Here is a 24,301-nt window from a genome sequence, read left to right as displayed (position 1 = left end):
GCCGTCGAGAATTGAAGCTTAGTTCCAATTTTGTGCCAAAAGGGTTTTCCAGAAATAACTAGTAAATTTAACATCCCTATCAGATAAAATTGTTTTCGGAAGCCCGTGCAGTTTAACAACTTCGTTAAAGTATAACTTGGCTACATGAGGAGCATCAGAAGTTTTGGAGCACGGTATGAAGTGGGCCATTTTGGAGAATCAGTCCACAACAACAAGGACAGAATCGTGTTTTCTAATCGTCTTTGGGAGCCCTAACACGAAGTCCATGCTGATATCTTGTCAGGGACAATTTGGGACAGGAAGAGGGGTGTACAGGCCAGTGTTCTGCTTACGTTGCTTAGCTAGTTGGCATGTGTGACATCGACCCACTAGCCTAACAACGTCACGTTTAATACTTGGCTAATAGAAACGACATTCAACTGCTTCGACAGTCTTGTTATTCCCAAAATGTCCTGCAAGGCCTCCAGCGTGTAGTTCCCGGCCAAATCAAGAATTCTCTCAGCGAGGTGTCGGGAATACACAACTTGCGTAAATGGAACAGATATCCATCCTTCAGGAGAAAGCCATCAATCTCACGGGTCACTCCATCATTCAGCAAAGTATAAACTTCGCTAAAATCAGGGCACGATTCATATTGGTCTTTAACTTTCTCAAAGCCAGTGACTTCCACACTTAAAATGGAGAGGAGGTGCATGCGGTGGCTGAGTGCGTCGGCGGCCTTGTTTTCTACTCCCGCTTTATGTTTGATCGTGTAGGTATAATCCTGGAGGAACTCAACCCAACGACCATGTCTGGCGTTCAACTTCTTTTGGGAGTGAATATATCGAAGAGCTTCGTGGTCAGAATATATGACGAATTCTTGTGGTAGTAGATAGTGACGCCAGTGTCGAAGAGATTGTATCACCGCATAGAACTCTTTATCATAGGTGGAATAACGTTGTCTAGTAACATTCAGCTTCTCACTAAAGTAAGCAACGAGATGTCCTTCTTGAGATAGGACTCCACCTATACCAATACCCGAGGCATCGCACGCAATTTCGAAGACTTTAGAAAAATCGGGCAGGCGCATTACAGGAGCCTGCGACATCCTTTGCTTGATCTCTTCAAATGCTTTGGTAGCAGCTTTTGACCACTCGAACTCACCTTTCTTCAAGCAATCGGTAATAGGGACCATGATGGTACTGAAGCCCTTGATAAACCGACGATAAAAAGTAGCGAGTCCGTGAAAGCTTCGAACGTCTCTGATGTTCGAAGCCCTTGATAAACCGACGATAAAAAGTAGCGAGTCCGTGAAAGCTTCGAACGTCTCTGATGTTCTTGGGTTCGTGCCATTCTTCAATAGCTCTAATCTTTTCAGGGTCAGCGGATATCCCTTCAGACGAGACCATGAATCCTAGAAAAATGACTTGTTGTGTAAGAAAAGTACACTTCTTAGGATTGGCATAAAGTTGTTCTTTTCTTAACACGGCACAGACTTGACGCAGATGGTCCACGTGTTGCTCGCGAGAATTACTGTAAATAAGGATATCGTCAAAGTACACCACCAAGAATTTTCCTGTGAAGGGACGGAGTACTTGAGTCATCACTCTCATAAAAGTGCTCAGAGCATTAGTCAAACCAAAGGGCATGATCATCCACTCATACAATCCGTCTTTTGTCTTGAAAGCGGTCTTCCATTCGTCACCAGGACGGATGCGAATCTGATGGTAGCCACTCTTAAGATCAATCTTAGAGAAGATGGTGGCTCCAGACATTAAGTCAAGCATGTCATCCAACCGAGGAATGGGGAAACGATATTTCACGGTGATTTTGTTGATTGCACGGCTATCCACACACATACGCCATGTACCATCCTTCTTGGGCGTTAGTAATGCGGGAACCGCACAAGGGCTCATGCTTTCTTTCACAAAGCCTTTCTTCAGCAGCTCATCAACTTGCCTCTTTAACTCTGCATGCTTATTGGGGTTCATTCGATAGTGAGGCAAATTGGGAAGGGTTGCTCCCGGGGCTAAGTCAATTGCGTGTTGAATATCACGCATCGGGGGTAACTTGTCCGGGAGGTCCTCAGGGAAGACGTCAGAGAATTCTTCTAACACAGGAGCAACTTCTGGGGGAGCTGTATTAGCAATATCCTTAGGAGCTTCTCTAGCGGCGAGGGCGAAAATGGGAGCTCCATTGGCCAGTTCACGATCAATCTCTTTAGCTCCAATTAGATTAACACCTTGGGAAACCTTGTTTGGATCGGGCTTCTTGTCATTACCTTTCGGTTGAACCGGGAGGATCTTGACCTTCTTTCCGTCATGCTCGAATAATAGCATATTGGATCGCCCGAAGATATGAACGTCGTTATCAAATAGCCAGGGTCTTCCAAGAATAACTTGACCCACATCCATTTTCAGGACATCGCACCAAACTGTCCTTATAAATGGAAAATTGGAGAGGGACTAAACATCTCTCTTGGACATTGAGTGCGGTGTCGTTAATCCATGATACTTTGTATGGGTTAGGATGGGGTACAACTTTAAGACCAAGCTTAGCGATCACTGCTGAGGAGACCGCGTTAATGCAGCTTCCACTGTCCACGATCACTTTACAATTTTTATCATCAATTTTTGTGAACGTATGGAAAATGGAAGTACGTCTCCAATCATCAACAGCCTTGGGTTGGGAGATGGCGCATCTGACAACTGATACGGTAGAAGTTTCAATTTGCCTAAGATAACCTAAGACAGTGTTATCTACATCATCCTCGAAATCATCGGTATCATCGTCAACTTGATGGATAAACTCGTCGCTATCAAGCTCAGATTCAAATTCGTATTGTCCATCGATGATAGCAACCTTGTGATGGGTCGGACAGTTCGCAGCAACGTGTCCATACCCTTGGCATTTATAGCACTTGATGTGAGGGCCGATCTTGGAGAAATCTCTCTCCGGCTCCTTGCCTTTGGGGTCGACTTTAGGCTGGGAAGAGGAGAAATCTCTCTCCGGCTCCTTGCCTTTGGGGTCGACTTTAGGCTGGGAAGAACTAGGGTTAGATCGACTCGGAGGCTGACTAGAGTTGGGGTCGACTTTAGGCTGGGAAGAACTAGGGTTAGATCGACTCGGAGGCTGACTAGAGGTAGTGGCACAGGAAGACTGGGAGGAATAAGTTTTAAAGTCCTGATTCCTATGGGATTTGGCTTCATCTAAGTCTTGGACTAATGCGTAAGCTCTCTCAAGGGTGTCTACTCCTCTAGCAAAGAGTTCAGCTTGGAGGTCGTTTCTCAATCCAGCTCTAAATTTTGACAAGACCTTCATTGGTGCCTCTTGCTCAATGGTGCTGCACCGAGTAAACAATTCATCGAATTGCGCAACATATTCTTTCGCAGACTTGGTTCCTTGAGTGAGACGATGCCACTTGTCTAACAGTCTATGATAAAACGATGGCGGGAGGTACTTTCGTTTCAGTTCATCTGCCATTTCTCGCCAAGTTGTAATTGGTAACTCACCTCTAATGTGCCTTAGCGTTTCGAGGTTGGACCAATATTGGCAGGCGGGTCCGGTGAGCTTCATAGCTGCGAATTTGACCTTTCGGGGTTCCGTCAGGACGTACCAATCAAAGTAGCGATCCATGTTCTTCAGCCAATCCAAGAAAGCTTGTGGGTCAAGCTTGCCGTCAAAGGTTGGCACGCTGACCTTAATGCTCCTCAAGTATTGCGCGTCCGGGTCAGATACAGGCTGATGTGGGGGTCGATGAGCGAAGTGCCCATAGCCTTGGCCTTGTGGTGGCGGGGCGATAGGTCCAAAGCCTTGATCGTTCGGCGGAGGAGTTGCAACACGTGCTTCTTCGAGCCTCGCTAATCTCTCGTTATTGTCATTCAGGATCTCGCGGGTAGCTTGGCTCTCCTGGGCTAAATTACCTATTTGTCGTGCTAACTCAGCGATTTGCTTAAGGAGTTCGGGATCTGTGTTGCCTGACATACTGGACTCACTAGTTGACTCACTTGACTCTCCTAATCGATAAGGTAGACCTGTGCGAGTGGGCATGCACTACAGCTAAAAAGATGAAATGTGTGTACTAACAGCTAATGAGATGATTTTTTTATTTATTTATAAAGACTCAACTAAAAAAAAATTCCTAACCTGAAAATAAAATAAATTTCCTAACCTAGAACCATGCTCTGATACCAAAAATGATGTGAAACAATGTGAATGCAGGTGCAAGATCAGCGACAACAATGCTTCACCAAATCAGCGATCAATCTAGGCAGGAAGTTCAAGAATAAAATGAAGCGAACGATGGTTTTTAAGCAAAAGTTTCAATGTACTAAGTTTGAACCTTTGTAAAATTATTCCGATAATTAATGTAATGATTTGTCCTTTTAATACAGTTCAATTTGTAATATTTAGATAAGCAGAAATACTCAGCAACAGAATCACTCGCTCACTATTCAAACTGAATACAGCATAATCGTAATTGATACTAAGATTGATAATAACATGCACGCAATGGCAATTCCGAAAATATTTGGGCGTAAGAAAGTTAAACATTCGTCGGATTGGACTGGTTTGATGGGAGGATCCTCTGGAGGCGGTGTAATAACTCCGAATCTGAGTGGCGGGAGTTCTCCTCCGAGAGCTACGTAATTGGGGTGAAGCGGCGTGTCTGGATGAAAATGTCGATGCCAATAACTAATTCCCAAACTGCTCTCCACACTGTCTACAAGCTGATGAGTTACGCGTTCGACGTATTCAGGAACACTCTCGAACGTCCGGTAGTCGAACCACGAGGAAAACTGCAAATCAACAATACCAGTTTCTGGATTTAGCACGAGATCGTTGTCTTCAGCTTCAGGGTCAGCCATACACCAATGGATCACGACTCAAAACTTAAATCACACTGAACCCAACTAAACCAAACTGAACCAACTGAATCAACTGAACCAAACTGAACCAACTGAACCAAACTGAATCAACTGAACCACCCAAATAAAGGTGATTTGGACCGAAATAAATCAACCCAAATATGAAGGCCGGATCTGTTCAAGCCCTAGACCCAAAACCGTTCGGTTCCACTCCAGTCGGAGAAGGAACGTGCGCTGGCGGCTCGAGGACACGGATCGACTGCGATCTTGCGGGTAGAGCGATGACGGGCGGATCTGGGACGCGATAGAGGGCGAACACTGTCGGAGGTGGAGGAGGTGGTGACGTTCGACGGTGGCAGAGGCTAAGGGTGGTGATTAGGGCTTTGGGACTCGGATGGAGACGCAGACGGTGGTGGAGCTGCTCGTGTGTGCGAACGATGGCAGCGACCTAGGGTTTCAGGGGGCGGGACGATCGACAATGGCGAAGGCGGTGGTTGTCGAGGCCGTCGGAGATGGGGATGGCGGAAGTGGGGAGAGAGGAGGCCGGCGACTGTTTGAACAGAACAGAAACAGAGGAGCGATCTAGGGTTTCGGAAGTGGGGAGAGAGGAGGCCGGCGACTGTTTGAACAGAACAGAAACAGAGGAGCGATCTAGGGTTTAACACCCACGTTTCACACGTCAATCACAGGTAATTGCACTAATTTTCAATAATCTTCATTCATGATTAATTCTGATTACAATTGTTTATATAGATAATATTACAGAATTTAAAAACTCAATCAAATCTCTCTCAACCTTATCCAATAACAAACTAAATAACTAATAACAATTCTGATCTGAAACCAACTACTAACTGAAAATAACTAGAATTTCTAAAGTATCAAAACCATATCCCTGCGATCTGATGTACGGCTGGAATACAGCGTCTCCTACGCTGATAAACAAGGCGAAAGTCCCGTGCACGTGCCTGGATGTCCTCATCACTGCTCCATGCATCGAGTAGTAAGCATTGAGCAATCTGCGGATCCAGATTTGTTTTCTTGGATCCTTTATGGGCTGTGCGAGATTTCATGCAAATTGTTCTTTTAATTCTTGTGGTCTTTGTTGGTTGACGCTGATGTAGCTGACTCAAATGTCTCGTTGAAAAAGGTACAAAACAGAACAGTCCAAACAGTTGTTGGAACCGTTTGGGCAAGTCAAAATAGTCCAAACGGTTTAAATCGTTTGAGTTAATTATTCCAAACAGTTTAAACCGTTTGGGCTATTGAATAAACACAAACATTGATTCCAAACGGGTTAGACTATTTAGAATATATCTGCCCAAACGGTTGAAACCATTTAAGAGTTATGTTAGGGTTAAATTTCATCCCCAAACACCGCACCCTCTCAAATTCCCCCCAAAAATTTCATCCCCAAACCACACCCTCAAATTCCCCTCCGCCAAAAAATTCGCCTCCGCCTCCGCCTCATCTTCGCCGGCCAACGCCTGACCTTCGTCTCCGCCTCATCTTTGCCGGCGCGCTCGATCCTCCGCCGCCTCCTCCACCGCCTCCATCAATTCCACCGCATCGCTCCTCCGCCTCCTCCCCCACCGCGTGCCTCCACCGCCTCCTCCTCCACCGCCTCCTCTTCAGGTTGCTGCTTCTTATCCATCAATGTATATGATAATACTCCACCGCCTCCTTCTCCACCGCGTGCTCCTCCACCGCATGCCTCCACCGCCTCCTCCTCCACCGCGTGCCTCCACCTCCTCCTCCTCAGGTCGCTGCTTCTTATCCATCAATGTATATGATAATTATTATTTGAACTTTCTTCTCAGGGTTTACAATTTTCGAAGTCTATCCCTCAATGCAATTTGAATACTTACTCCTAATTTGATTAGTCCATCCTATAATCATTTTTGAACGCATCTTCATGGATGGAGCAAAAAATCTACATTGTAGGAGTCGATTGATACGAGGGTCACTGTCACTTTTCAAATGGGACCAAGTCCGGCTGAATAATTTTTTGCAACTCACATGTAATTAGCTTTCTACTGAGGAATTTATGTGCCTGCCCCAATTCTATATAGTCTTAAGAACTAAATTCATATGGGAAATGCCTAAACTTGATATATATGTTTGTTTGCTCATGGCAATTAGGGTTTAGTTGGATATACGCCTTTGTCTCAAAACAGTTATGTCCTCATTGAAATTTCGGATTTGTTATTTGATTACAGTTGCATTCATTTCTACATATTGGAAGTTAATTTGACTTTTTTTTAGTCGGTAACAGCGGTGTTGATTTTGTGTTTATCAACATCAATAATGGCATGTTGAACTTAGGGTACTTAATTTATTAATTTTAAAATTTTGATATCGGCTATGTCTGATCTATATGCTTTCACTCGATGCATCATAAACCATGGACCAAGGGCAGTGAACTGTGGTAGGGCTGTGTTGTACTACACTAATCTTACTTGATATTTGTATCATTCTAGTGTTGGGAAGTTGTATAATTTGAGTGGGTGTAAATTTTATCTAGTATTCTCTCATGATGAGAGCATTTGTTGTGAGACTCTGTTAATAGGAAGTTAAATTGAAATCTGATGCACACAATTTTGAATATAAAACTCGTTGTATGGTACTGTAATTTTCTTATGTTTTCTGCGAGTACATGTTTTTCTGTTTAGATTAATCCATTCTATATTTCCCATTATTTAGTTTCTTTTTACTATTTGATTGTTGTCATTTTGGTGTTTACCTATTTATTCTAGTGTCCGTTTAAGAAATGTTTTTTTTACTATTTGATTGTTGTCATTTTGGTGTTTACCTATTTATTCTAGTGTCCGTTTAAGAAATGTTTTTGTTTGTCCCATCTGATCTAGTTGATTATAGAGACAATAAGACAAAACAACCTATAGTGTCCTGAGCATTTTGAAAAATGGACACTGAGAACTATCAAGTTCTACTACTTAATGTTTTGATGATGCACACAAGGAAATACAGGAATGGAGAAATCTTAGTGATTAGTGATAATTGTACATAGGACATGAGTTTCAAGTATCTGAAACTCCAAAAGTATCTGAAATAGGAACTTCTAAGATTTGATACTTGTCCATGTTTTGTGAATGTATATATGCGAGTGTGAACATGAATGTAAAAACAACAAGCTCATCCACAATTCGGATATCAATCAAAATCTTAACTTGACATGGTCAGGATTGAAACCTTTCATATGAAAGTGCAATGAAGTCTCTGGATAATATATACTCCGATAATCTCCGATTAATACTCAGAGACCAATTACAAATATTTAGAAAAACCAAGTGTCTTGAGACAAAATTTCCTTCATAACCTGCAGATTTCCTTGCATTATTAGAGTTCAGCGATCAAGTCACATTTTGCCATTCTGTATAAGAATCTCAGTCTCCTGAGACAAAATTTTCTCCATAATTGCTAGAATGAGCGATTCACCAGTATTTTGTAATCAGTTGTTATCTAATCCAAAGGGCCAATACTTATTAGAGACTATCGATTGAAATTTTATAGGTTTAAAATTGGATCAAGTAAAATTAACAATCCACAGTAAAAATCTGTGGTGTTTTGAGCCCATAAACTGCTATGATTGTCTGAGAAACTAATTTCGCTGAATATTTGTGCTACGATATTGTTACACACATAGCAATTGCTGGAACCTCATAAACAGGTTTTGTCAATGTCCTTGAAACTAATATCGATTGCTTGAAAAAAGTATCTTTTGGTTCAAATTTAGTTGCATTACTCATGATTCCTATGCTTAGTGCTGAACTTGTGTTTTCCCCCTCAAAAGCATGCTTCTTTCATAATGAATTTGTACTTACATGAACCATTTTTTTTTTGTTTAGCTGCATCTACATCTACACCAGCACGTGTTCCAAACCACTCTTTTAATTTTCGTCCTAATCGTTCTCAGAAACGTGCGGAACGACAAGGCGATGGAGGTAGCAATTTGTATATATATCATTTGAATTTATATTATTTATTATTCTTTATATTATCTACTATCTTATCTGTCTCATCACATACAGTGCAATCACGATCCTTTGTTCCCACTCGAGGCCGCAATACTTCCCATTAGCTTAAGCCTGATGCTGAAAAGGGTGAGAAGGCATGGCCTTTGTACCTCCATAATAGGGGCCGCCCCATTGGTGACTATGCTGAGAAATGGGGAAAGTATGTGGGGGTGGAGAGCCGTGTGTACTGCAAATATCCTCTCCATTTAGAATGAGGTGATGAACATAATAGGTCATTTGACGATTTCTTTATAACATGTCAGGTATAATTATATTTGTATTTTGATTTATCCGATTAATTTGTTATCATTTGGTACATAATATTGATGTCAGGTATAATTATATTTGTATTTTGATTTATCCGATTAATTTGTTATCATTTGGTACATAATATTTTAACCATGTGATTCGTTTATTGAATTTGCAGAAGGATTATGAGTTTCTTCCCGTGGATCCTAATCAGCCTCTCTCGGATCATATTGTTTATCGAGGAATGAAGTCTCAGCTGCGTAAGAGGGTACGATATAATAGGTGTCAGGTAAAACATGAGTGTTATGAGGTGTGGAAAAATACTCCCGAAGCAGAGAGGGAGGCTCTCTGGCGTACTCCGGCATTTTCTTGGATTGATAAAGACTCATGGGCTACATTGTGCACATATTATGATTCAGAGGGCAAGAAGGCGTGTAGTTTAAACTAAATCAATTGTTTAGTTGGTAATTAATTTTGCCTTTGTTTGATTACAAATCTAAATATTGTAATAACATGCAGGAGGAGGCAAGACGTAATGAGCAGAATCGGGTGTCAGATTTGCATGGTAGAGCAACCTATACATGTGGCTCAAGGAACATGTGTCGGGCTATGGAACAATTGGTAAATTTTCTTCTTACAACTAATTAAAATTCATATTATATAATTCTTAAATGTTTTGATCGATTATACAACATATTTTTGGTGAATTGCAGAAATGTCAAATCATTGAGGATGGTGGCAAACCTACAATGTTGAAACTATATTTGGGTACCCACTCGTCATCGGTACATAAGATCACCGGAGAGTATACATACCCGGAGAGTATTGCGTAAGTGTTATGGATGAAATTTTAACTGCCTTTATGTATAGTCATACTTCAATTAGTTTGAGACTGTCGGCAACACTAAAATATAGCCTTAGGTGAACATGCAGGTTTCTGTACAAAAAGAAACACTAACCTCCTGCACAAAGTCCTGCAGCTTGTTGCATCTCTTCATAAGTGTTTCAATTTTCTCAAGCTGAGCAATTTTCACATAAAAAAAGGAAAAAAAAGTTAGCCAAGGTATAAGAAATGGGAAATATTGTCATCAGGCATCAAAAGATGTAGATTCTCACAGTATCACTTGAGCAGCGGTCTGTTTTTTTAAGCATTGAATATCACTCAGCAATTTATAACCTTGCTGGTCAAATGAAATTCACACACAAATGATCAAAAGTAAATTTCAGTATTTGTAGGCCATGTTACGGGTGAACACTGTTTATGTCATGCTAGTTAGAGTGATTGGCTTATTTATGGTTCATTGATCTCGTGCTATAACCCGTAAATATCTGAAGTTCATTTATCTCATGTTATGACAACTGAGGCATACTCATACGCAATGTGCAAATTATAGTTTGACCATTGTTGTTCTGTTCACCCACTGCATGCTGTAAACCATACTCATGTATGCTATTTATAGCTACACAATCATGTTATGCCTAAGAGATCTGCCGACAACTGAGGCATAATTCACTAGTTCTATGGATCTCAAATGGCAGTAGGAGAAAGCTCTTTAGTTTCTTAGCCATATATCATTTTATTTAATATGTGAGAGTGCAACAGGACACAAAAAGTTTATTAAAATTTTCTTGAGCTTTGTGTTGAAGCCGGGATTATGCATTCGGGAGTGGTTAGTATTTGTCCCTTCTTTTGGCCAAAGGTGTTTCTCTACTCCTTATTTAAGCTCACTGGAGATCTGCCTCGATGTGTTGGATTGTAGGGCTGTTCTTCTACCTAATTCCAAGTTGCAAATGTAGCTTAATGTATGTGAATATCTGTATCCATGCATGGTCCATAAAACTGTTTAAGTGATAATGAATTTATTTCTGTTCGACTTCTCAAGGCTTTATGTAGAGTTGCATGCATTTTACATCATTAATCATACAGCCTTGTTCCTACATGTGTTTTTCATCGTTACCATAATAGCCATGCTTTGCATTTTAGAAGTTTAAAAATCACGCGTGTTATATCTTATTACTTTCTTTTGTAGAGTTCCAGTAATAAAGTAGAACGAGAACACAATGCTTTAGTGCAATGTACACCAGTGGCAATTACGGATGGCAAGGGTTCAACTACTTGACCGACAAATTGTAGCAAAAAGTTCCCTTATTTTTTATTGCATTGAAATACCGTCTGTTGGTGAATTTTCATGTGTCATTTTGCTACAATGTGAAAGACGAAGGTTCATGCCTAAGTGTAGCTACTGTTTTGTGTTCGAGACTTGCAAAAGTGTATATAATTTAAATATGGATCGATATCCCCTTGAATAGATGTTCTGGATGAAAATTAAACTACTTTTTAATTTTTCCTTGACTTGATTGATTATGTTGGACATTTTGGATATTAGAGACAAATATATAATATTAGATGTTTTTCATTGTGAGATATAGAGTAATTATTGTGTATGTATATGTTTTGTCACTAAGTATATTGAGTAAACATTGTGTATGAATATATAACATTGGATATCGTGTGAGATATTGAGTAATCATTATGTATGTATATGTTTTGTCACTAAGTATATTGAGTAAACATTGTGTATGAATATATAACATTGGATATCGTATGTGAATATATAACATTCGATATCGTATGAGAATATTTTGATTTCATTGTGAGATGTTGAGTGCTTATTGTGAGATGTGTATATAACCAGGTAGATAAATAAAGAAGCCAAAATTTTAAATCTATTAAAATTAATAGCCCAAACGGTTTCAACCGTTTGGGCTAACTTTTGGCCAAACGGTTATATCTGTTTGGCCAAATTTTAGCCCAAACGGTCGTAACCGTTTGGACTAACATTTGGCCCAAACAGATGTAACCATTTGGGCTAAAATTTGCCCAAACGGGTATGTCCGTTTGGCATATTTTTACACCCCAAACGGTTGTAACCGTTTGGGCACCATCCTAGACGGTTGTAACCGTTTGGGTTTTTGCCCAAACGGTTCCAACCGTTTGGGCGACCGTTGGGGACAAAACGAGTTTTTTATGTCGCCTGAACGGTTGTAACCGTTTGGGAGGGGGTTTTCCCAAACGGTTCCAGCCGTTTGGGCTGACCTGTTTTGTACTAATGTTTGACGATGGAGGTAGGTTCTCTGAGTAAAGTTCAATTCCTGCAGAATCTTTGGAACTTCAAAAGAGCTGGGATGTACAACATTTTCAAAGTGCTGATGCGAGTGATGTCTTGTATTTTTTAGAGTGCTAAATTGGAGTTAATTTGCCTCGCTTTTTTAAAGGACCGTGGCTTGCACATAACGCTTTTAGTTAAACAAGGTTGCATGGCGATGAGTAACCGTTGGTGTGGGAGGGCAACAATTTTGGTATGTTCTTAAACCACCTGTCTACCAATTAGCAAATGGCATAGATCACCGGTATGTTTGTGAACATATCCCCTATAGTAGTATCATCCAATTTCGACCCTTGCAATTTTATTTGTTGTGAATAGAGCCCTGTAATTCTACTTGTTATGAGTAGACACTTTGAGTGAATTTATTTAGTGAAATTTTCAAACAATTTCTCTTGTGCGTGGACCCCCATGATTGCCGCCCTGCCCTCTCCTCCCGACCCCACTTCCCCTACGGTCAGGGCTACCCCCTATTCCTCTCCCAAAGGCCCCGTTTGGTACGCGAGAATGGGGTGGAATGAAATGTCATTCTCACTTCTCATTCCCTCATACCAAACAAAACTTGTTTCTAGATGTTAGAATGACCATTCCCATGTAATGGTCATTCACACTTTTTGTGGGAATTGGCATTCCAAGTGAGAAGATAGGGAATGATCATTCCCATTCAAGGAGAGAATCAAATTAGTTAGATTTTTTTCCAATTATACCCCTATTAATAATAAGAATCAATTTAAAAATCATGGCTTTTGACTACATATTCTCATTTTCTCTTAGCTACTAATTATATTCGACAATAGGAATTTTTTGCGGGGTAGAGATTAAAACTAGTGGTACATATTTCAGTAGCATATTAAAACTAACGGTACATATTTTATTAGCCTATTATATCACAATTGCTCAACATAGGAGCAACACAATTTAATATAAAAACAGATACAACTGAAACTATATATTATTTGCCGATTGAAATTCTTTCATGTCAATATTTTATTTTGGTCAATCAATTTTTTTTGTTTATTCACCAATGTTTATTCACCAACATATTATATTCTTTTTGAACTTTTACTATTGTTTTCCCACCATAGAGAACTATATGTACCCATTGCGTATATGTTTGATTGTGGTTCATGCACAACAATAAATTTAACTTTTGATTGAAAAATATTTGACCCAATATTTATGAAAAGAGGAAACTCTCGCTGAGAAATTGGCCAAAATATTAAAATTATCAAAATCATATCATGTCTAGACTACATATAGAGGTATAAGGACATTATTATAACACATACCTAGATTAATATAACATATGCAGAAATAGTGAGAATTGTTTAAAAAATATAAACGAAACATACACCTGATCAATAACATGCGCATTAATATAACACATACCTAGATTAATATAACATATGCACAAATAAATTTTTTTAGTTATTATCATTAATGTTTATTTTTATCTTATTAAAAATCTATGTTGTTATAAGGGCATTATTAGAAAATGGGATTCCATTCTCACTTGTGAACTAGTGATACCAAACATGAGAATGAGAATTAGATTTTCATTCTAGCTTCATTCTACAAACGCACCCAAACAAGAGAATGAGAATGACCATTCCATTCTCACATACATTCCATTCCATTCCATTCCTTCTTCCATTCCATTCTCACCTGTCTTCATTCCCACGTACCAAACGAGGCGTAAGCTTCCTGTCAACCTTATATTCGTTAACCGATTGAATTTTATAGCAGACTGCTTGAGCGTATAATTGATAATAAAAAATCGAATTAGGAGCAAATTTATAACTAGGGTAAATCTTACAAAACTCCAATGAACTATAGGATTTTTGCAGGAAGCTATCAAGAACTTTCGAAACCAGACTAACAATCGCGTGTACATTTACCAATGAACTATAGGATTTTTTTCAGAAAACTATCAATACCTTTCAAAACCTGACAAACAACGCGAACTTCTTCCACAAAAACTTTTCCACTATTTAAGCGAACCAAACAGCCCCTGTACTCTCAACCTAAAAAGGCCCATTAAAAGCATTCCTTAAGGACTGACGGAGCCACTTCATCCAAAAGCTTAACTTAATTTCGACGTGTATATTAATCTTGAATTTACAGAAATCAAGATTCATGACCAAAAGTGCATACAAATTATGTCTCAACTTCTCGCCCTTTTCCGCTCTTGGGCTTTTATTGGCCTTTTCGGAAAGGACCGAGTCAGCAAAGGCGCTTGCGGATGTGTTCTCAGCCCCTTTCTACGCTAGATACACGTGTTTCCCCGCCTCCGCTGTTGATTAGTTTCGCACTGTTAATTTTCAAACCCAGAAAGTCACCCACTGGATGTCACGTAGGCCCAACCACTGCAGAATAGTGGGTGCATTTGTAGCTAGTGCCTATCTACTGTCTGCTTTAGTTTGCAAACGCTACTTTGTCCGCTAGCAGACAAAGCGTCATTGGATTCTCTATTGGAATACGAACCTCCTGTCTTCCTTTATTGCAAATTCCTAAAGGACCCGGGGATATGGGACAGGGGAGGGGACAGGTGAGCTGTCCCCTCCCTATTGGTCCATGCACTGTTCATGAACAGTGCATGGACCAATAGGGAGGGGACAGCTCACCTGTCCCCTCCCCTGTCCCATATCCCCGGGTCCTTTAGGAATTTGCAATAAAGGAAGACAGGAGGTTCGTATTCCAATAGAGAATCCAATGACGCTTTGTCTGCTAGCGGACAAAGTAGCGTTTGCAAACTAAAGCAGACAGTAGATAGGCACTAGCTACAAATGCACCCACTATTCTGCAGTGGTTGGGCCTACGTGACATCCAGTGGGTGACTTTCTGGGTTTGAAAATTAACAGTGCGAAACTAATCAACAGCGGAGGCGGGGAAACACGTGTATCTAGCGTAGAAAGGGGCTGAGAACACATCCGCAAGCGCCTTTGCTGACTCGGTCCTTTCCGAAAAGGCCAATAAAAGCCCAAGAGCGGAAAAGGGCGAGAAGTTGAGACATAATTTGTATGCACTTTTGGTCATGAATCTTGATTTCTGTAAATTCAAGATTAATATACACGTCGAAATTAAGTTAAGCTTTTGGATGAAGTGGCTCCGTCAGTCCTTAAGGAATGCTTTTAATGGGCCTTTTTAGGTTGAGAGTACAGGGGCTGTTTGGTTCGCTTAAATAGTGGAAAAGTTTTTGTGGAAGAAGTTCGCGTTGTTTGTCAGGTTTTGAAAGGTATTGATAGTTTTCTGAAAACGCCGCCGACACCGCCGCCGACCTGCAGGAATCACGAGGCGAGGTGAGGGACAGCACGTGCGAGATGCACGCCTCCGGGAGCTTGTTGAAGTCGCCATTGAATTCGGTCTCCATCGTCAAAAGATCGATTCTTTTTAGGTTTATGATGATTTGTTTGGATTTGAAAAGGGGAGACTTTGAGGGGGTTTATATAGGGATTTGAGTGCTTAGCCTCGAAGTATCAACGGTTGTTTGTTGCGGGACGAGGGCAAAATGGTAATAGTGAAGCGCCGGATGCTGCGCATCTCTTGCGTTACGAGGCGGTTGTTAGAATTGTGGTGGTTTTACAGTCTCCTACTTGAGAATTAGTTTTTTTGCAAATTCGGAGCTTCCTTATGGAAATTCCAAAAAAGGAAAAAAAAAAGCCTCAATCTGAAATTGAATTTGACATACAATTTAATCAAACATGAGCACCTCTAACATGAAATATAAATTATATCAGAACAATCTGCATGTGGATGCGATAGCTACCTGCTCGCTTCTTTTATAATTTAGGATACTTTTTTCACGTTAACAGGAGATCTCTGTATTATTTCATCATGGTTCTCAAAGGATAACAATGACATATATCAATTGAAGTCTAAGCTAGAACCACAAACTTTGTTTGAAAATAGAAAAAAGTCAATGGGAAAAATATCAGAATAGTAAATATGCAAGGGCAATGCTACAGGGACCCGGGGATATGGGACAGGGGAGGGGACAGGTGAGCTGTCCCCTCCCTATTGGTCCATGCACTGTTCATGAACAGTGCATGGACCAATAGGGAGGGGACAGCTCACCTGTCCCCTCCCCTGTCCCATATCCCCGGGTCCCTGTAGCATTGCCCTTGCATATTTACTATTCTGATATTTTTCCCATTGACTTTTTTCTATTTTCAAACAAAGTTTGTGGTTCTAGCTTAGACTTCAATTGATATATGTCATTGTTATCCTTTGAGAACCATGATGAAATAATACAGAGATCTCCTGTTAACGTGAAAAAAGTATCCTAAATTATAAAAGAAGCGAGCAGGTAGCTATCGCATCCACATGCAGATTGTTCTGATATAATTTATATTTCATGTTAGAGGTGCTCATGTTTGATTAAATTGTATGTCAAATTCAATTTCAGATTGAGGCTTTTTTTTTTCCTTTTTTGGAATTTCCATAAGGAAGCTCCGAATTTGCAAAAAAACTAATTCTCAAGTAGGAGACTGTAAAACCACCACAATTCTAACAACCGCCTCGTAACGCAAGAGATGCGCAGCATCCGGCGCTTCACTATTACCATTTTGCCCTCGTCCCGCAACAAACAACCGTTGATACTTCGAGGCTAAGCACTCAAATCCCTATATAAACCCCCTCAAAGTCTCCCCTTTTCAAATCCAAACAAATCATCATAAACCTAAAAAGAATCGATCTTTTGACGATGGAGACCGAATTCAATGGCGACTTCAACAAGCTCCCGGAGGCGTGCATCTCGCACGTGCTGTCCCTCACCTCGCCTCGTGATTCCTGCAGGTCGGCGGCGGTGTCGGCGGCGCTTAAGATCCGCCGTTGACTCTGATACGGTTTGGGAGCGGTTCTTGCCGGAGGATTACGAGGAGATCCTCGATCGAACGGCTGATAAGGTGGAGTTCCGGTCGAAGAGGGATTTGTACTTTAGGCTCTGTGATCCGATCTTGATTGATGGCGGTAAGATGGTGAGTCAGCGTTTTGATCCTTGATTTTCGCTTGATTTTAGCTTTTTTTTTTCGATCTTGTAAATGTGCGAATTTGATGAGGAGACTAACAGTACAACATCAGATACCGTTGAAATCGATTAACTTTCACAAGAGACCCTAAACTTTGGGAGTTTCACAAAACCGAATAAGCTCCAACGAGGCGAATTCTGTTCTAGAAGATGGAGGGAAATGGAAAATCTTTAGATTTTTCTTTGGGTTCCTGTTTGAGTTATCCTTAGATATGGTATTATTGTTGTAGTGAACTACTGTTATCACATTAGGTAAAGTCAGAAGTTTGGTTTTATGAAAGAAAAATGTAAAATGGAACACGCGTTGAAAAGAGTGCTTTAGGGATAAAGTGATTAATTTACAAGAGGATGCAGGAAACATTTGTTAGAATTAATATAAAACTATAATCATTGATCCTCACCATAACTTCAGAGTTTTGGTGTAATGGTTAGATGAACTAAAATTTAAGATGGTATCAGAGCAATCCAGGTTCAAATCCTACCGACCACGAATTAAATGCGGATTTTCTAAAAATTGATACCGTTACGTGAGTCTAGGTTTCGACCCATAAAAAAGGATGCTCGACCTGCGAGGGTATATTAGAATTAATATAAAATTATAATATTTGATCCTCTCGGAGTTTTGGTCTAATGGTTAGAGGAACTAAATTTAAGAACATTCAGTCATTTCCTTTGCATTTTAGTTTCGGGAATGTTAACCTCAACTTTTAGAACACATTTTATTCCTGGCATTGTTTTTGTAAGAAATATTCGATTGTGTGCAGCTCCCATGTTTACTTTAATGGAATATATTTATTTATTTATGGTTGAACATGGTGATGGGCAGAGTTTTCACTTAGAGAAATCAAGTGGAGCAAAGTGCTATATGATTTCAGCTAGAGAGCTTGGCATTGTATGGGGAGACACGCCCCATTACTGGAAATGGATCTCTGCGGCTGACACGAGGTTAGATCTCTTGCTTGATTTTCTTGGTTGTAATGCTTTTGGAATGTTAGTTTACCTATTTATTTTAGGCACATGAATTGGTTTGGGTCGCTTGTCTTTTCCTCTGGAGTATTATAGTGATCGAGGAGAAGCGGTCGTTGATGGCCGCTAGGCTATAACATGTATAAAACTTAATAATCGGAACTCTATGGAGTGAGTCATAAGAAAAGTTGCCTTATAGAGCTTACTGGAGAAAAGAGTTTCATATAGCTTGATCGCCGATATGGGATCCACATTGCTCAATGGATATCTCCATGGCATATGCTTTACCTCAAGTATTTACTTATAATCTTCTTACGAAAGTCACTCGCAAAATGAAACTTCTGGCTTACACTGAACCTTGACGCCAGGTTTGCTGAGGTGGCTTATCTCTTGGACGTCTGTTGGCTGGAGATCCACGGCAGGATTGAAACCCGAATCCTTTCCCCAAAGACAAACTATGCAGCCTATCTCGTCTTCAAACTAGACCCGTCATCTCGTGGCCTCAGTTTCCCGGTCCAAGAATCATCAGTAAAGTTTGGAGCCCATGAATCTAAGCACTCTGTATGCATACAACCCAATGGGGCCCCAGGACGCAGAGTCCACAGAATGTACCGACCCTTTGGCAGGAGGAGGACTATTGTGTGCGACCCAGAAAGCGAGGATTCGAGCGTGGACTTGGGAGAGAGCAGAGTTCCAAGCAGTAGAACTGATGGGTGGATGGAGATTGAGATGGGTGAATTCTTCAATGATGATGGTGATGATGGGGAGGTGGATTTTCGCTTCTTGGAGGTTAATGGTGGAAACTGGAAGAGTGGGCTTACTGTACTTGGAATAGAAGTGAGGCCAAAGAAGTGACCTCTTCTGGTAGTACGAATTTTCAGTACAGAGCAGGATGCAGTCAATTTCCAGCGAACTTGATGGTTCCTGTTTATTATCGGCAGGTGCCAGGTATTGAATCTGACGGTATGAAAATTTTTCTTCTTAACAAAAAATTGCAACTTGGACCTTTATTGTAGCAATTGAGTATTGTTTATCAAAGCCCTTAAAGAGAAGATTTGAGCTTTCTAGCTTTCTTGGTTATGTCTTGGGGAGTGAATTTTTTTTCAAAACAGAGCTGGCGCAGTCATTTTTGAGTGATTTTAGGAATTTCTGATTATAACCAGTGGTTGTCAGATATTAATTTCACCGTACGAGAAATTATTGTTATTGAGATAGGTAGCAGGAAACAAAAAGAAGTTTGCAGTTTGGGTTTTAGACAGCAATTCAATAATGTTTATGAGTGGGAGTTTTCAGAACAAAGCAGAGATGCAGAGATGCAGACATTTTTGAGTAATTTGGTGAACTTGTTTATAATCAACAAGGTGTCAAATGTTGAATCTAATGTTATAAGAAAACTATTGTTATTGAGATAAGCAGGAAATAAGAACAGTTTGTAATTTGGGTTTTTGATATTGCAAGTCATGTTTGCCGGTTTTCTTATGTTCAGACTTATCTGACAACTAAAATTAAACATGTTGGCTAATGTGTGATGAAGTTGCACAAAAATTTCCCGGCTTCAAGAATGAGAAGAGTTAGATTAAAGGGAAAAATGTTTCAAGCCCCCCTAAAAAAAAATTGGATGTGGCCCAGCCCCACCAATTATCTGCCTTAGCCTTCAGCCCCAAAAAAATGTAAAAATTGTGGCCCAGACCCAAAAGCCCATACGTATACATTTAGTGACTGTATTTTGTTGCTACCTCCCTAAAATGCCCTCATCCCTCTCACTGGAAACCGGCTGAATGAGTTCTCTTCTTCCCTGATCTCTCGTCCAACGCATTTATGGCGAAGCGACAGGGGAAAGCGGGGGAAAAGCGCGGGCTCCCGCCATTTTAAGGTCTGCTTCTCATCCTTTGTTATAAATTGGTTAGTTTTATCTCTCACTCTCTCATTAATGAAATTAGGGTTTTTTTCTTCAACTGTCAACAACCCTTTTGTACCTGAAATCCCCTCAATTACTCCTCAACTCCTCATAATTGCCTTCATAACTGTCCTCATAACTTTCAACCACCCCTAATGGCCGCCAATAACTTGATTTGCATGGTGTCTTTAGGCGAGAATGCCATATTCGTGAAGCGTAGTTCGACAACAAGCTTTTATGAACTCCAATTTGATGTGTCTGAAAGATTGAAAGTACCTAAAGAAGCTTTATCCTTTATATTTAAATCTGAGAGGCACCCCAACCTCAGTTTTTCAGTTGACAACGATGATGATTTGAAGTGCATGTTGGATCACAATCGAAATATTGGTTGTACGGAGATTCACATGCAAGCTGCTGTTAATGTAGATTGTTCCACTTCAAGGAAAAATCAGATTAGGGAAATGTAAGTAATTAATGAACTCTTTATAACATTGGGTTTTGTGTGATGTAAACATTGTTATTTTTTTCTTCAACTTTCAACCATCCCTTATGGGCATTAAATCCCTCAATGTAAGTTATTATTGATTTGTAAGTAAACAATGAACTCATCCCTCAATGTAAGTTATTATTGATTTGTAAGTAAACAATGAACTCTGTCAGGAACAGGTCTATGTGTGTTGATAAGCCAATTGTGATTTCAGGTTTCAATGCTAACTTGGGAAAAAATAGTTGTCATCTCTGATGGTTAGATGTTAACTCTTCATCTAATAGGTTAATTTTCCAAGAGATATGTTAACCTTTACATGAACATGTTAATTGTCGTGGGAACATGGTTAATTTTACACCCAGTTAGTTAACTTTTGTTGTACTATGTTACCTTTGGTCCTACTGCTGTTAACTTAAATTATCAGAAGATAATATAACATATTGTGCATGATATCTCACTGGTTGATTAATTTGTGCAGTAGTGATGCCTCTTTGAATGTAGAATATAGTCGTCATCCTCCAGGAAATGCATCCAATTCAGAGAGAATCCAAAATGATTTCCCGTCTGGTGAGATTGTAATGAGAGCTGATGATATTCTCAACAACACTTCCAGCATTCCTCAATGGTGGCACACAACATTAACTGAAAAGGGGCAACAATTTGAGACTGTAAACGAATTGAGACTAGCTTTGCAGTACTATTCCATGGCGAAAAAATTTGACTATGAATTTGTAAAGAATGAACCCAAACGTATCCGAGTATGTTGTCGATATAAGGAGACATATGGATGCCCTTGGATGCTCTTTGCATCTCCTGTTAAGTATGGTAAAAGAATTGAAATCAAAAGGTTTGTGAATGAACACAGTTGTGGACAACATGCTAACAATTCAGGGCAATCACGGGCATCTCGTAAATTCATAGCAGCCCAATTGCGACCGGTATTAAAGGCGCGACCTCAAATCCGACCAATTGATGTGCAAAAGGAGTTCCTCACTCGATATGGATTGAGACTTGAATACAGTAAGATATGGTGGGGCAAAGAAAGAGCGCAGGAGGATATGTATGGTGATAGTTATGAGGCTTATGATCAATTAAGATGGTAAATTTTACAGTTATTTTATTAAGTGTATAAATTTTTATCATAGCTGCTTATAGTACAATTGTTAATTGTTGATTTATCATGCAATATCTCATCCTTAGATGTTTCATGTTAGTTTTCATTGATATGTTCCAACTGTCATTGTGGAATGTTATGTTTTATGAAAACTTGTGAGCTTTTATGTTAATATATTATCCTAATGTTCTAATGTATTATATTTACATGAGCAGAAGCTACATTGTTGTACAGGTATGAGTAAATGGTGAAGGAAACGAATCCAGGAAGCTACATATGCATTGACCAGAATGAAGGAAGGTTCAAAAGACTGTTTATATGTTATGCCGCTTGCATCGTTGGTTTCTTAAATGGGTGTAGACCCCTATTATTTTTGGATGGGACCTTTTTGAAAGACATGGGTGTAGACCCCTATTATTTTTGGATGGGACCTTTTTGAAAGACAGATACAAAGGCATGCTCCTGAGCACCATAGCATACGATGGAGACCAAGGGATATTTCCGGTTGTGTATTGTATATGTGATCAGGAAAATGTTGATAATTGGAGATGGTTCCTTCAAGGCTTGTGATCCATACTGTATGAAAGGTTAGACCCGTACAATCCTCCCCACCAATTGGTAATTATTTTTGATGCCGACAAGGGGATTCGAGAAGCCGTTCGAGAATATTTCCCTGAAGCAATTCACTCACAATGCGTTCTGCACCTAGTTGAAAATTTTAGAACAAAGCTAAAGGATTTGGGAATGAAAGCAAAGGACACACAAGTTTTGGGGAGTTTGCTCCAATCTGCTTGCTATAAATACACTATAGCGGAATGGAACGACTACATGAAGGAAATTTATGAGATGGCTCCAGTCGCATATGAGATTGTACTCTGTTATTCGCCAGAGAATTGGGCGAATGCATTCTTCCCTGGCATCAGGTAATGCATTCATCTTAGATTATGACGTTTTGCAGTTGATGTTAACTATTCTACATATATGTGAATTTTTCTTTCTATAGGTTAACTTTGTCTGATATATGTTAACTTTCAGCAATATATGTTAACACTGATGTTTTTATGTTAACTTTGAGCAGTAAAGGTTAAGTTTTGTTGTTACGTGTTAATTTTATTACATATTGGATGCCCATCATACTATTAATTATTTTGTGCTTTGCAGATATGGTCATGTAACCTCTAATGTTGCAGAATCCTTTAACAGCTGGATACGTGAAGCTCGATTGTTACGTATCCTGCAAATGGTAGAGCATATCCGAAAACAAATTATGAGTCGCCTGAACAATAGACGGATTATGGCTGATAAGTGGACAAGCTATCTGTGCCCTAAAGCTGAGCAGATTGTTAGAGAAAATATGGAAAGATGACGTACTTTAGAGATTAAACAATCAAGAGATGATATATTCGAAGTGAAGTCACATAGAACTACTCACGTTGATTTGGAGAAGAGGACGTGCACTTGCCGAGCTTGGGACGTAACCCGTATTCCTTGTGTGCATGCTTGTGCAGTCATTATTTATATGAAAAGAGACGTATATCAATATTGTGATTGGTTCATGTCCGTAGAAGCGTTTAAGAAGAGCTACGATGAAATATTATATCCCATCCCAGATTATGAGAAGCGGAGTGTGTCCAGGGATAAAATACAGATTTTGCCACCAATTACCACTAAGAGGAGGGGAAGAAATAAAACAAGACGCATAAACAACAGAACCATTTACAAACGTCCAGTCAAATGTTCTCGGTGCAAAGTTGATGGTCACAATCGAGCAACCTGTAACGAGCCCATCTGGTGACTAGTGTGTTTCTGCTTCTTACAACAATACTTTTGTATGAGACAGCAAAGGTTGTTTTTAAGTGGTTAAGTATATAGTGGTGGACTTTTGTAATCTGTGATAATGATCGACTAATCATTTTGTTCATGCTAGCAATATCTAAAAGCAAGGCTGAAAGATGTTAACGGATTTGTGCTTGTTCATCTTAGATTTTTCAAAAAGATATTGATTTTAAATTGGCCAAATGTCCAACATCTCATTCACTGTTCTAATGGCTAACTGCCCATCATACTGTGCTAACAGCTATATTACAACGTCTAGTTTCTTGTTCCTTATGCAATATATAATGTGCCCAAAGCAAAGCTAAATTTAAATGTATGTTCTATCTTCCCTGCGTTCCCAGTTTGAGAGTGTGAGATGAGAACATCAGAGATATCTCAGTCACAAGAAGAGGTATGTTGTTTCTGTCAAATTCCGACACCCATGAGGCAGTGCAAAAGTGGGAAGAATAAAGGAAGATATTTCTGGGGATGTGCAAATTTCCCAAATAGGCAATGCAAGTTTTTTGCTTGGGCTCACCAAGAGAATGCAATGTCCAGTAAGATTATTCCATTTTGCCCAGAAGTCCCCGTTGAAGATGAGATAGCGACCACAACAAAGCAATTGAAGAAAGTACTGAAGCAATCGAACCGTGAAGTCGAAAAATGGAAACTTTGCTCATTCTTCCTATGTTGTTTTTGTAT

The 24,301-nt window shown here is 39.9% G+C and overlaps 2 protein-coding genes and 2 long non-coding RNA genes across 4 annotated transcripts; all 4 read left to right on the top strand.

Moving 5' to 3' along the window:
- Positions 6,568–9,559, top strand: LOC109821230. Its single transcript, XR_002241943.1, has 4 exons — positions 6,568–6,609; positions 8,714–8,809; positions 8,897–9,144; positions 9,309–9,559. It is a non-coding gene; the product is annotated as an uncharacterized LOC109821230 (long non-coding RNA).
- On the top strand, positions 9,650–11,474 carry LOC109821224. The gene is made up of 3 exons (XR_002241942.1): positions 9,650–9,751; positions 9,844–9,959; positions 11,161–11,474. It is a non-coding gene; the product is annotated as an uncharacterized LOC109821224 (long non-coding RNA).
- Positions 16,885–19,808, top strand: LOC109821215 (F-box protein PP2-B10-like). Its single transcript, XM_020387402.1, is given in 4 exon segments — positions 16,885–17,110; positions 17,112–17,270; positions 18,147–18,265; positions 18,655–19,808. Coding segments are annotated over 4 exon segments (879 nt in total). The 5' UTR covers positions 16,885–16,996; the 3' UTR covers positions 19,142–19,808.
- On the top strand, positions 22,331–23,656 carry LOC109842019. Its single transcript, XM_020410941.1, has 2 exons — positions 22,331–22,707; positions 22,946–23,656. The coding sequence occupies exons 1-2, from the start codon at positions 22,529–22,531 to the stop codon at positions 23,148–23,150; spliced, it is 384 nt and encodes a 127-aa protein (XP_020266530.1). The 5' UTR covers positions 22,331–22,528; the 3' UTR covers positions 23,151–23,656.

The sequence above is a fragment of the Asparagus officinalis genome, chromosome 1, assembly GCF_001876935.1.
Source record: "Asparagus officinalis chromosome 1, Aspof.V1, whole genome shotgun sequence".
NCBI lineage: Eukaryota > Viridiplantae > Streptophyta > Magnoliopsida > Asparagales > Asparagaceae > Asparagus > Asparagus officinalis.
The sequence above is the reverse complement of the archived record's forward strand: the minus strand, read 5'-3'. Positions and strand labels throughout refer to the sequence as shown.

Excerpts from the sequence above, each read along its gene's own strand:
- LOC109842019 (XM_020410941.1), top strand. The coding sequence starts at position 22,529 with ATGAAAGCAAAGGACACACAAGTTTTGGGGAGTTTGCTCCAATCTGCT. Across the intron at positions 22,708-22,945 it reads GCATTCTTCCCTGGCATCAG|ATATGGTCATGTAACCTCTA; the intron begins GTAATGCATTCA and ends TGTGCTTTGCAG.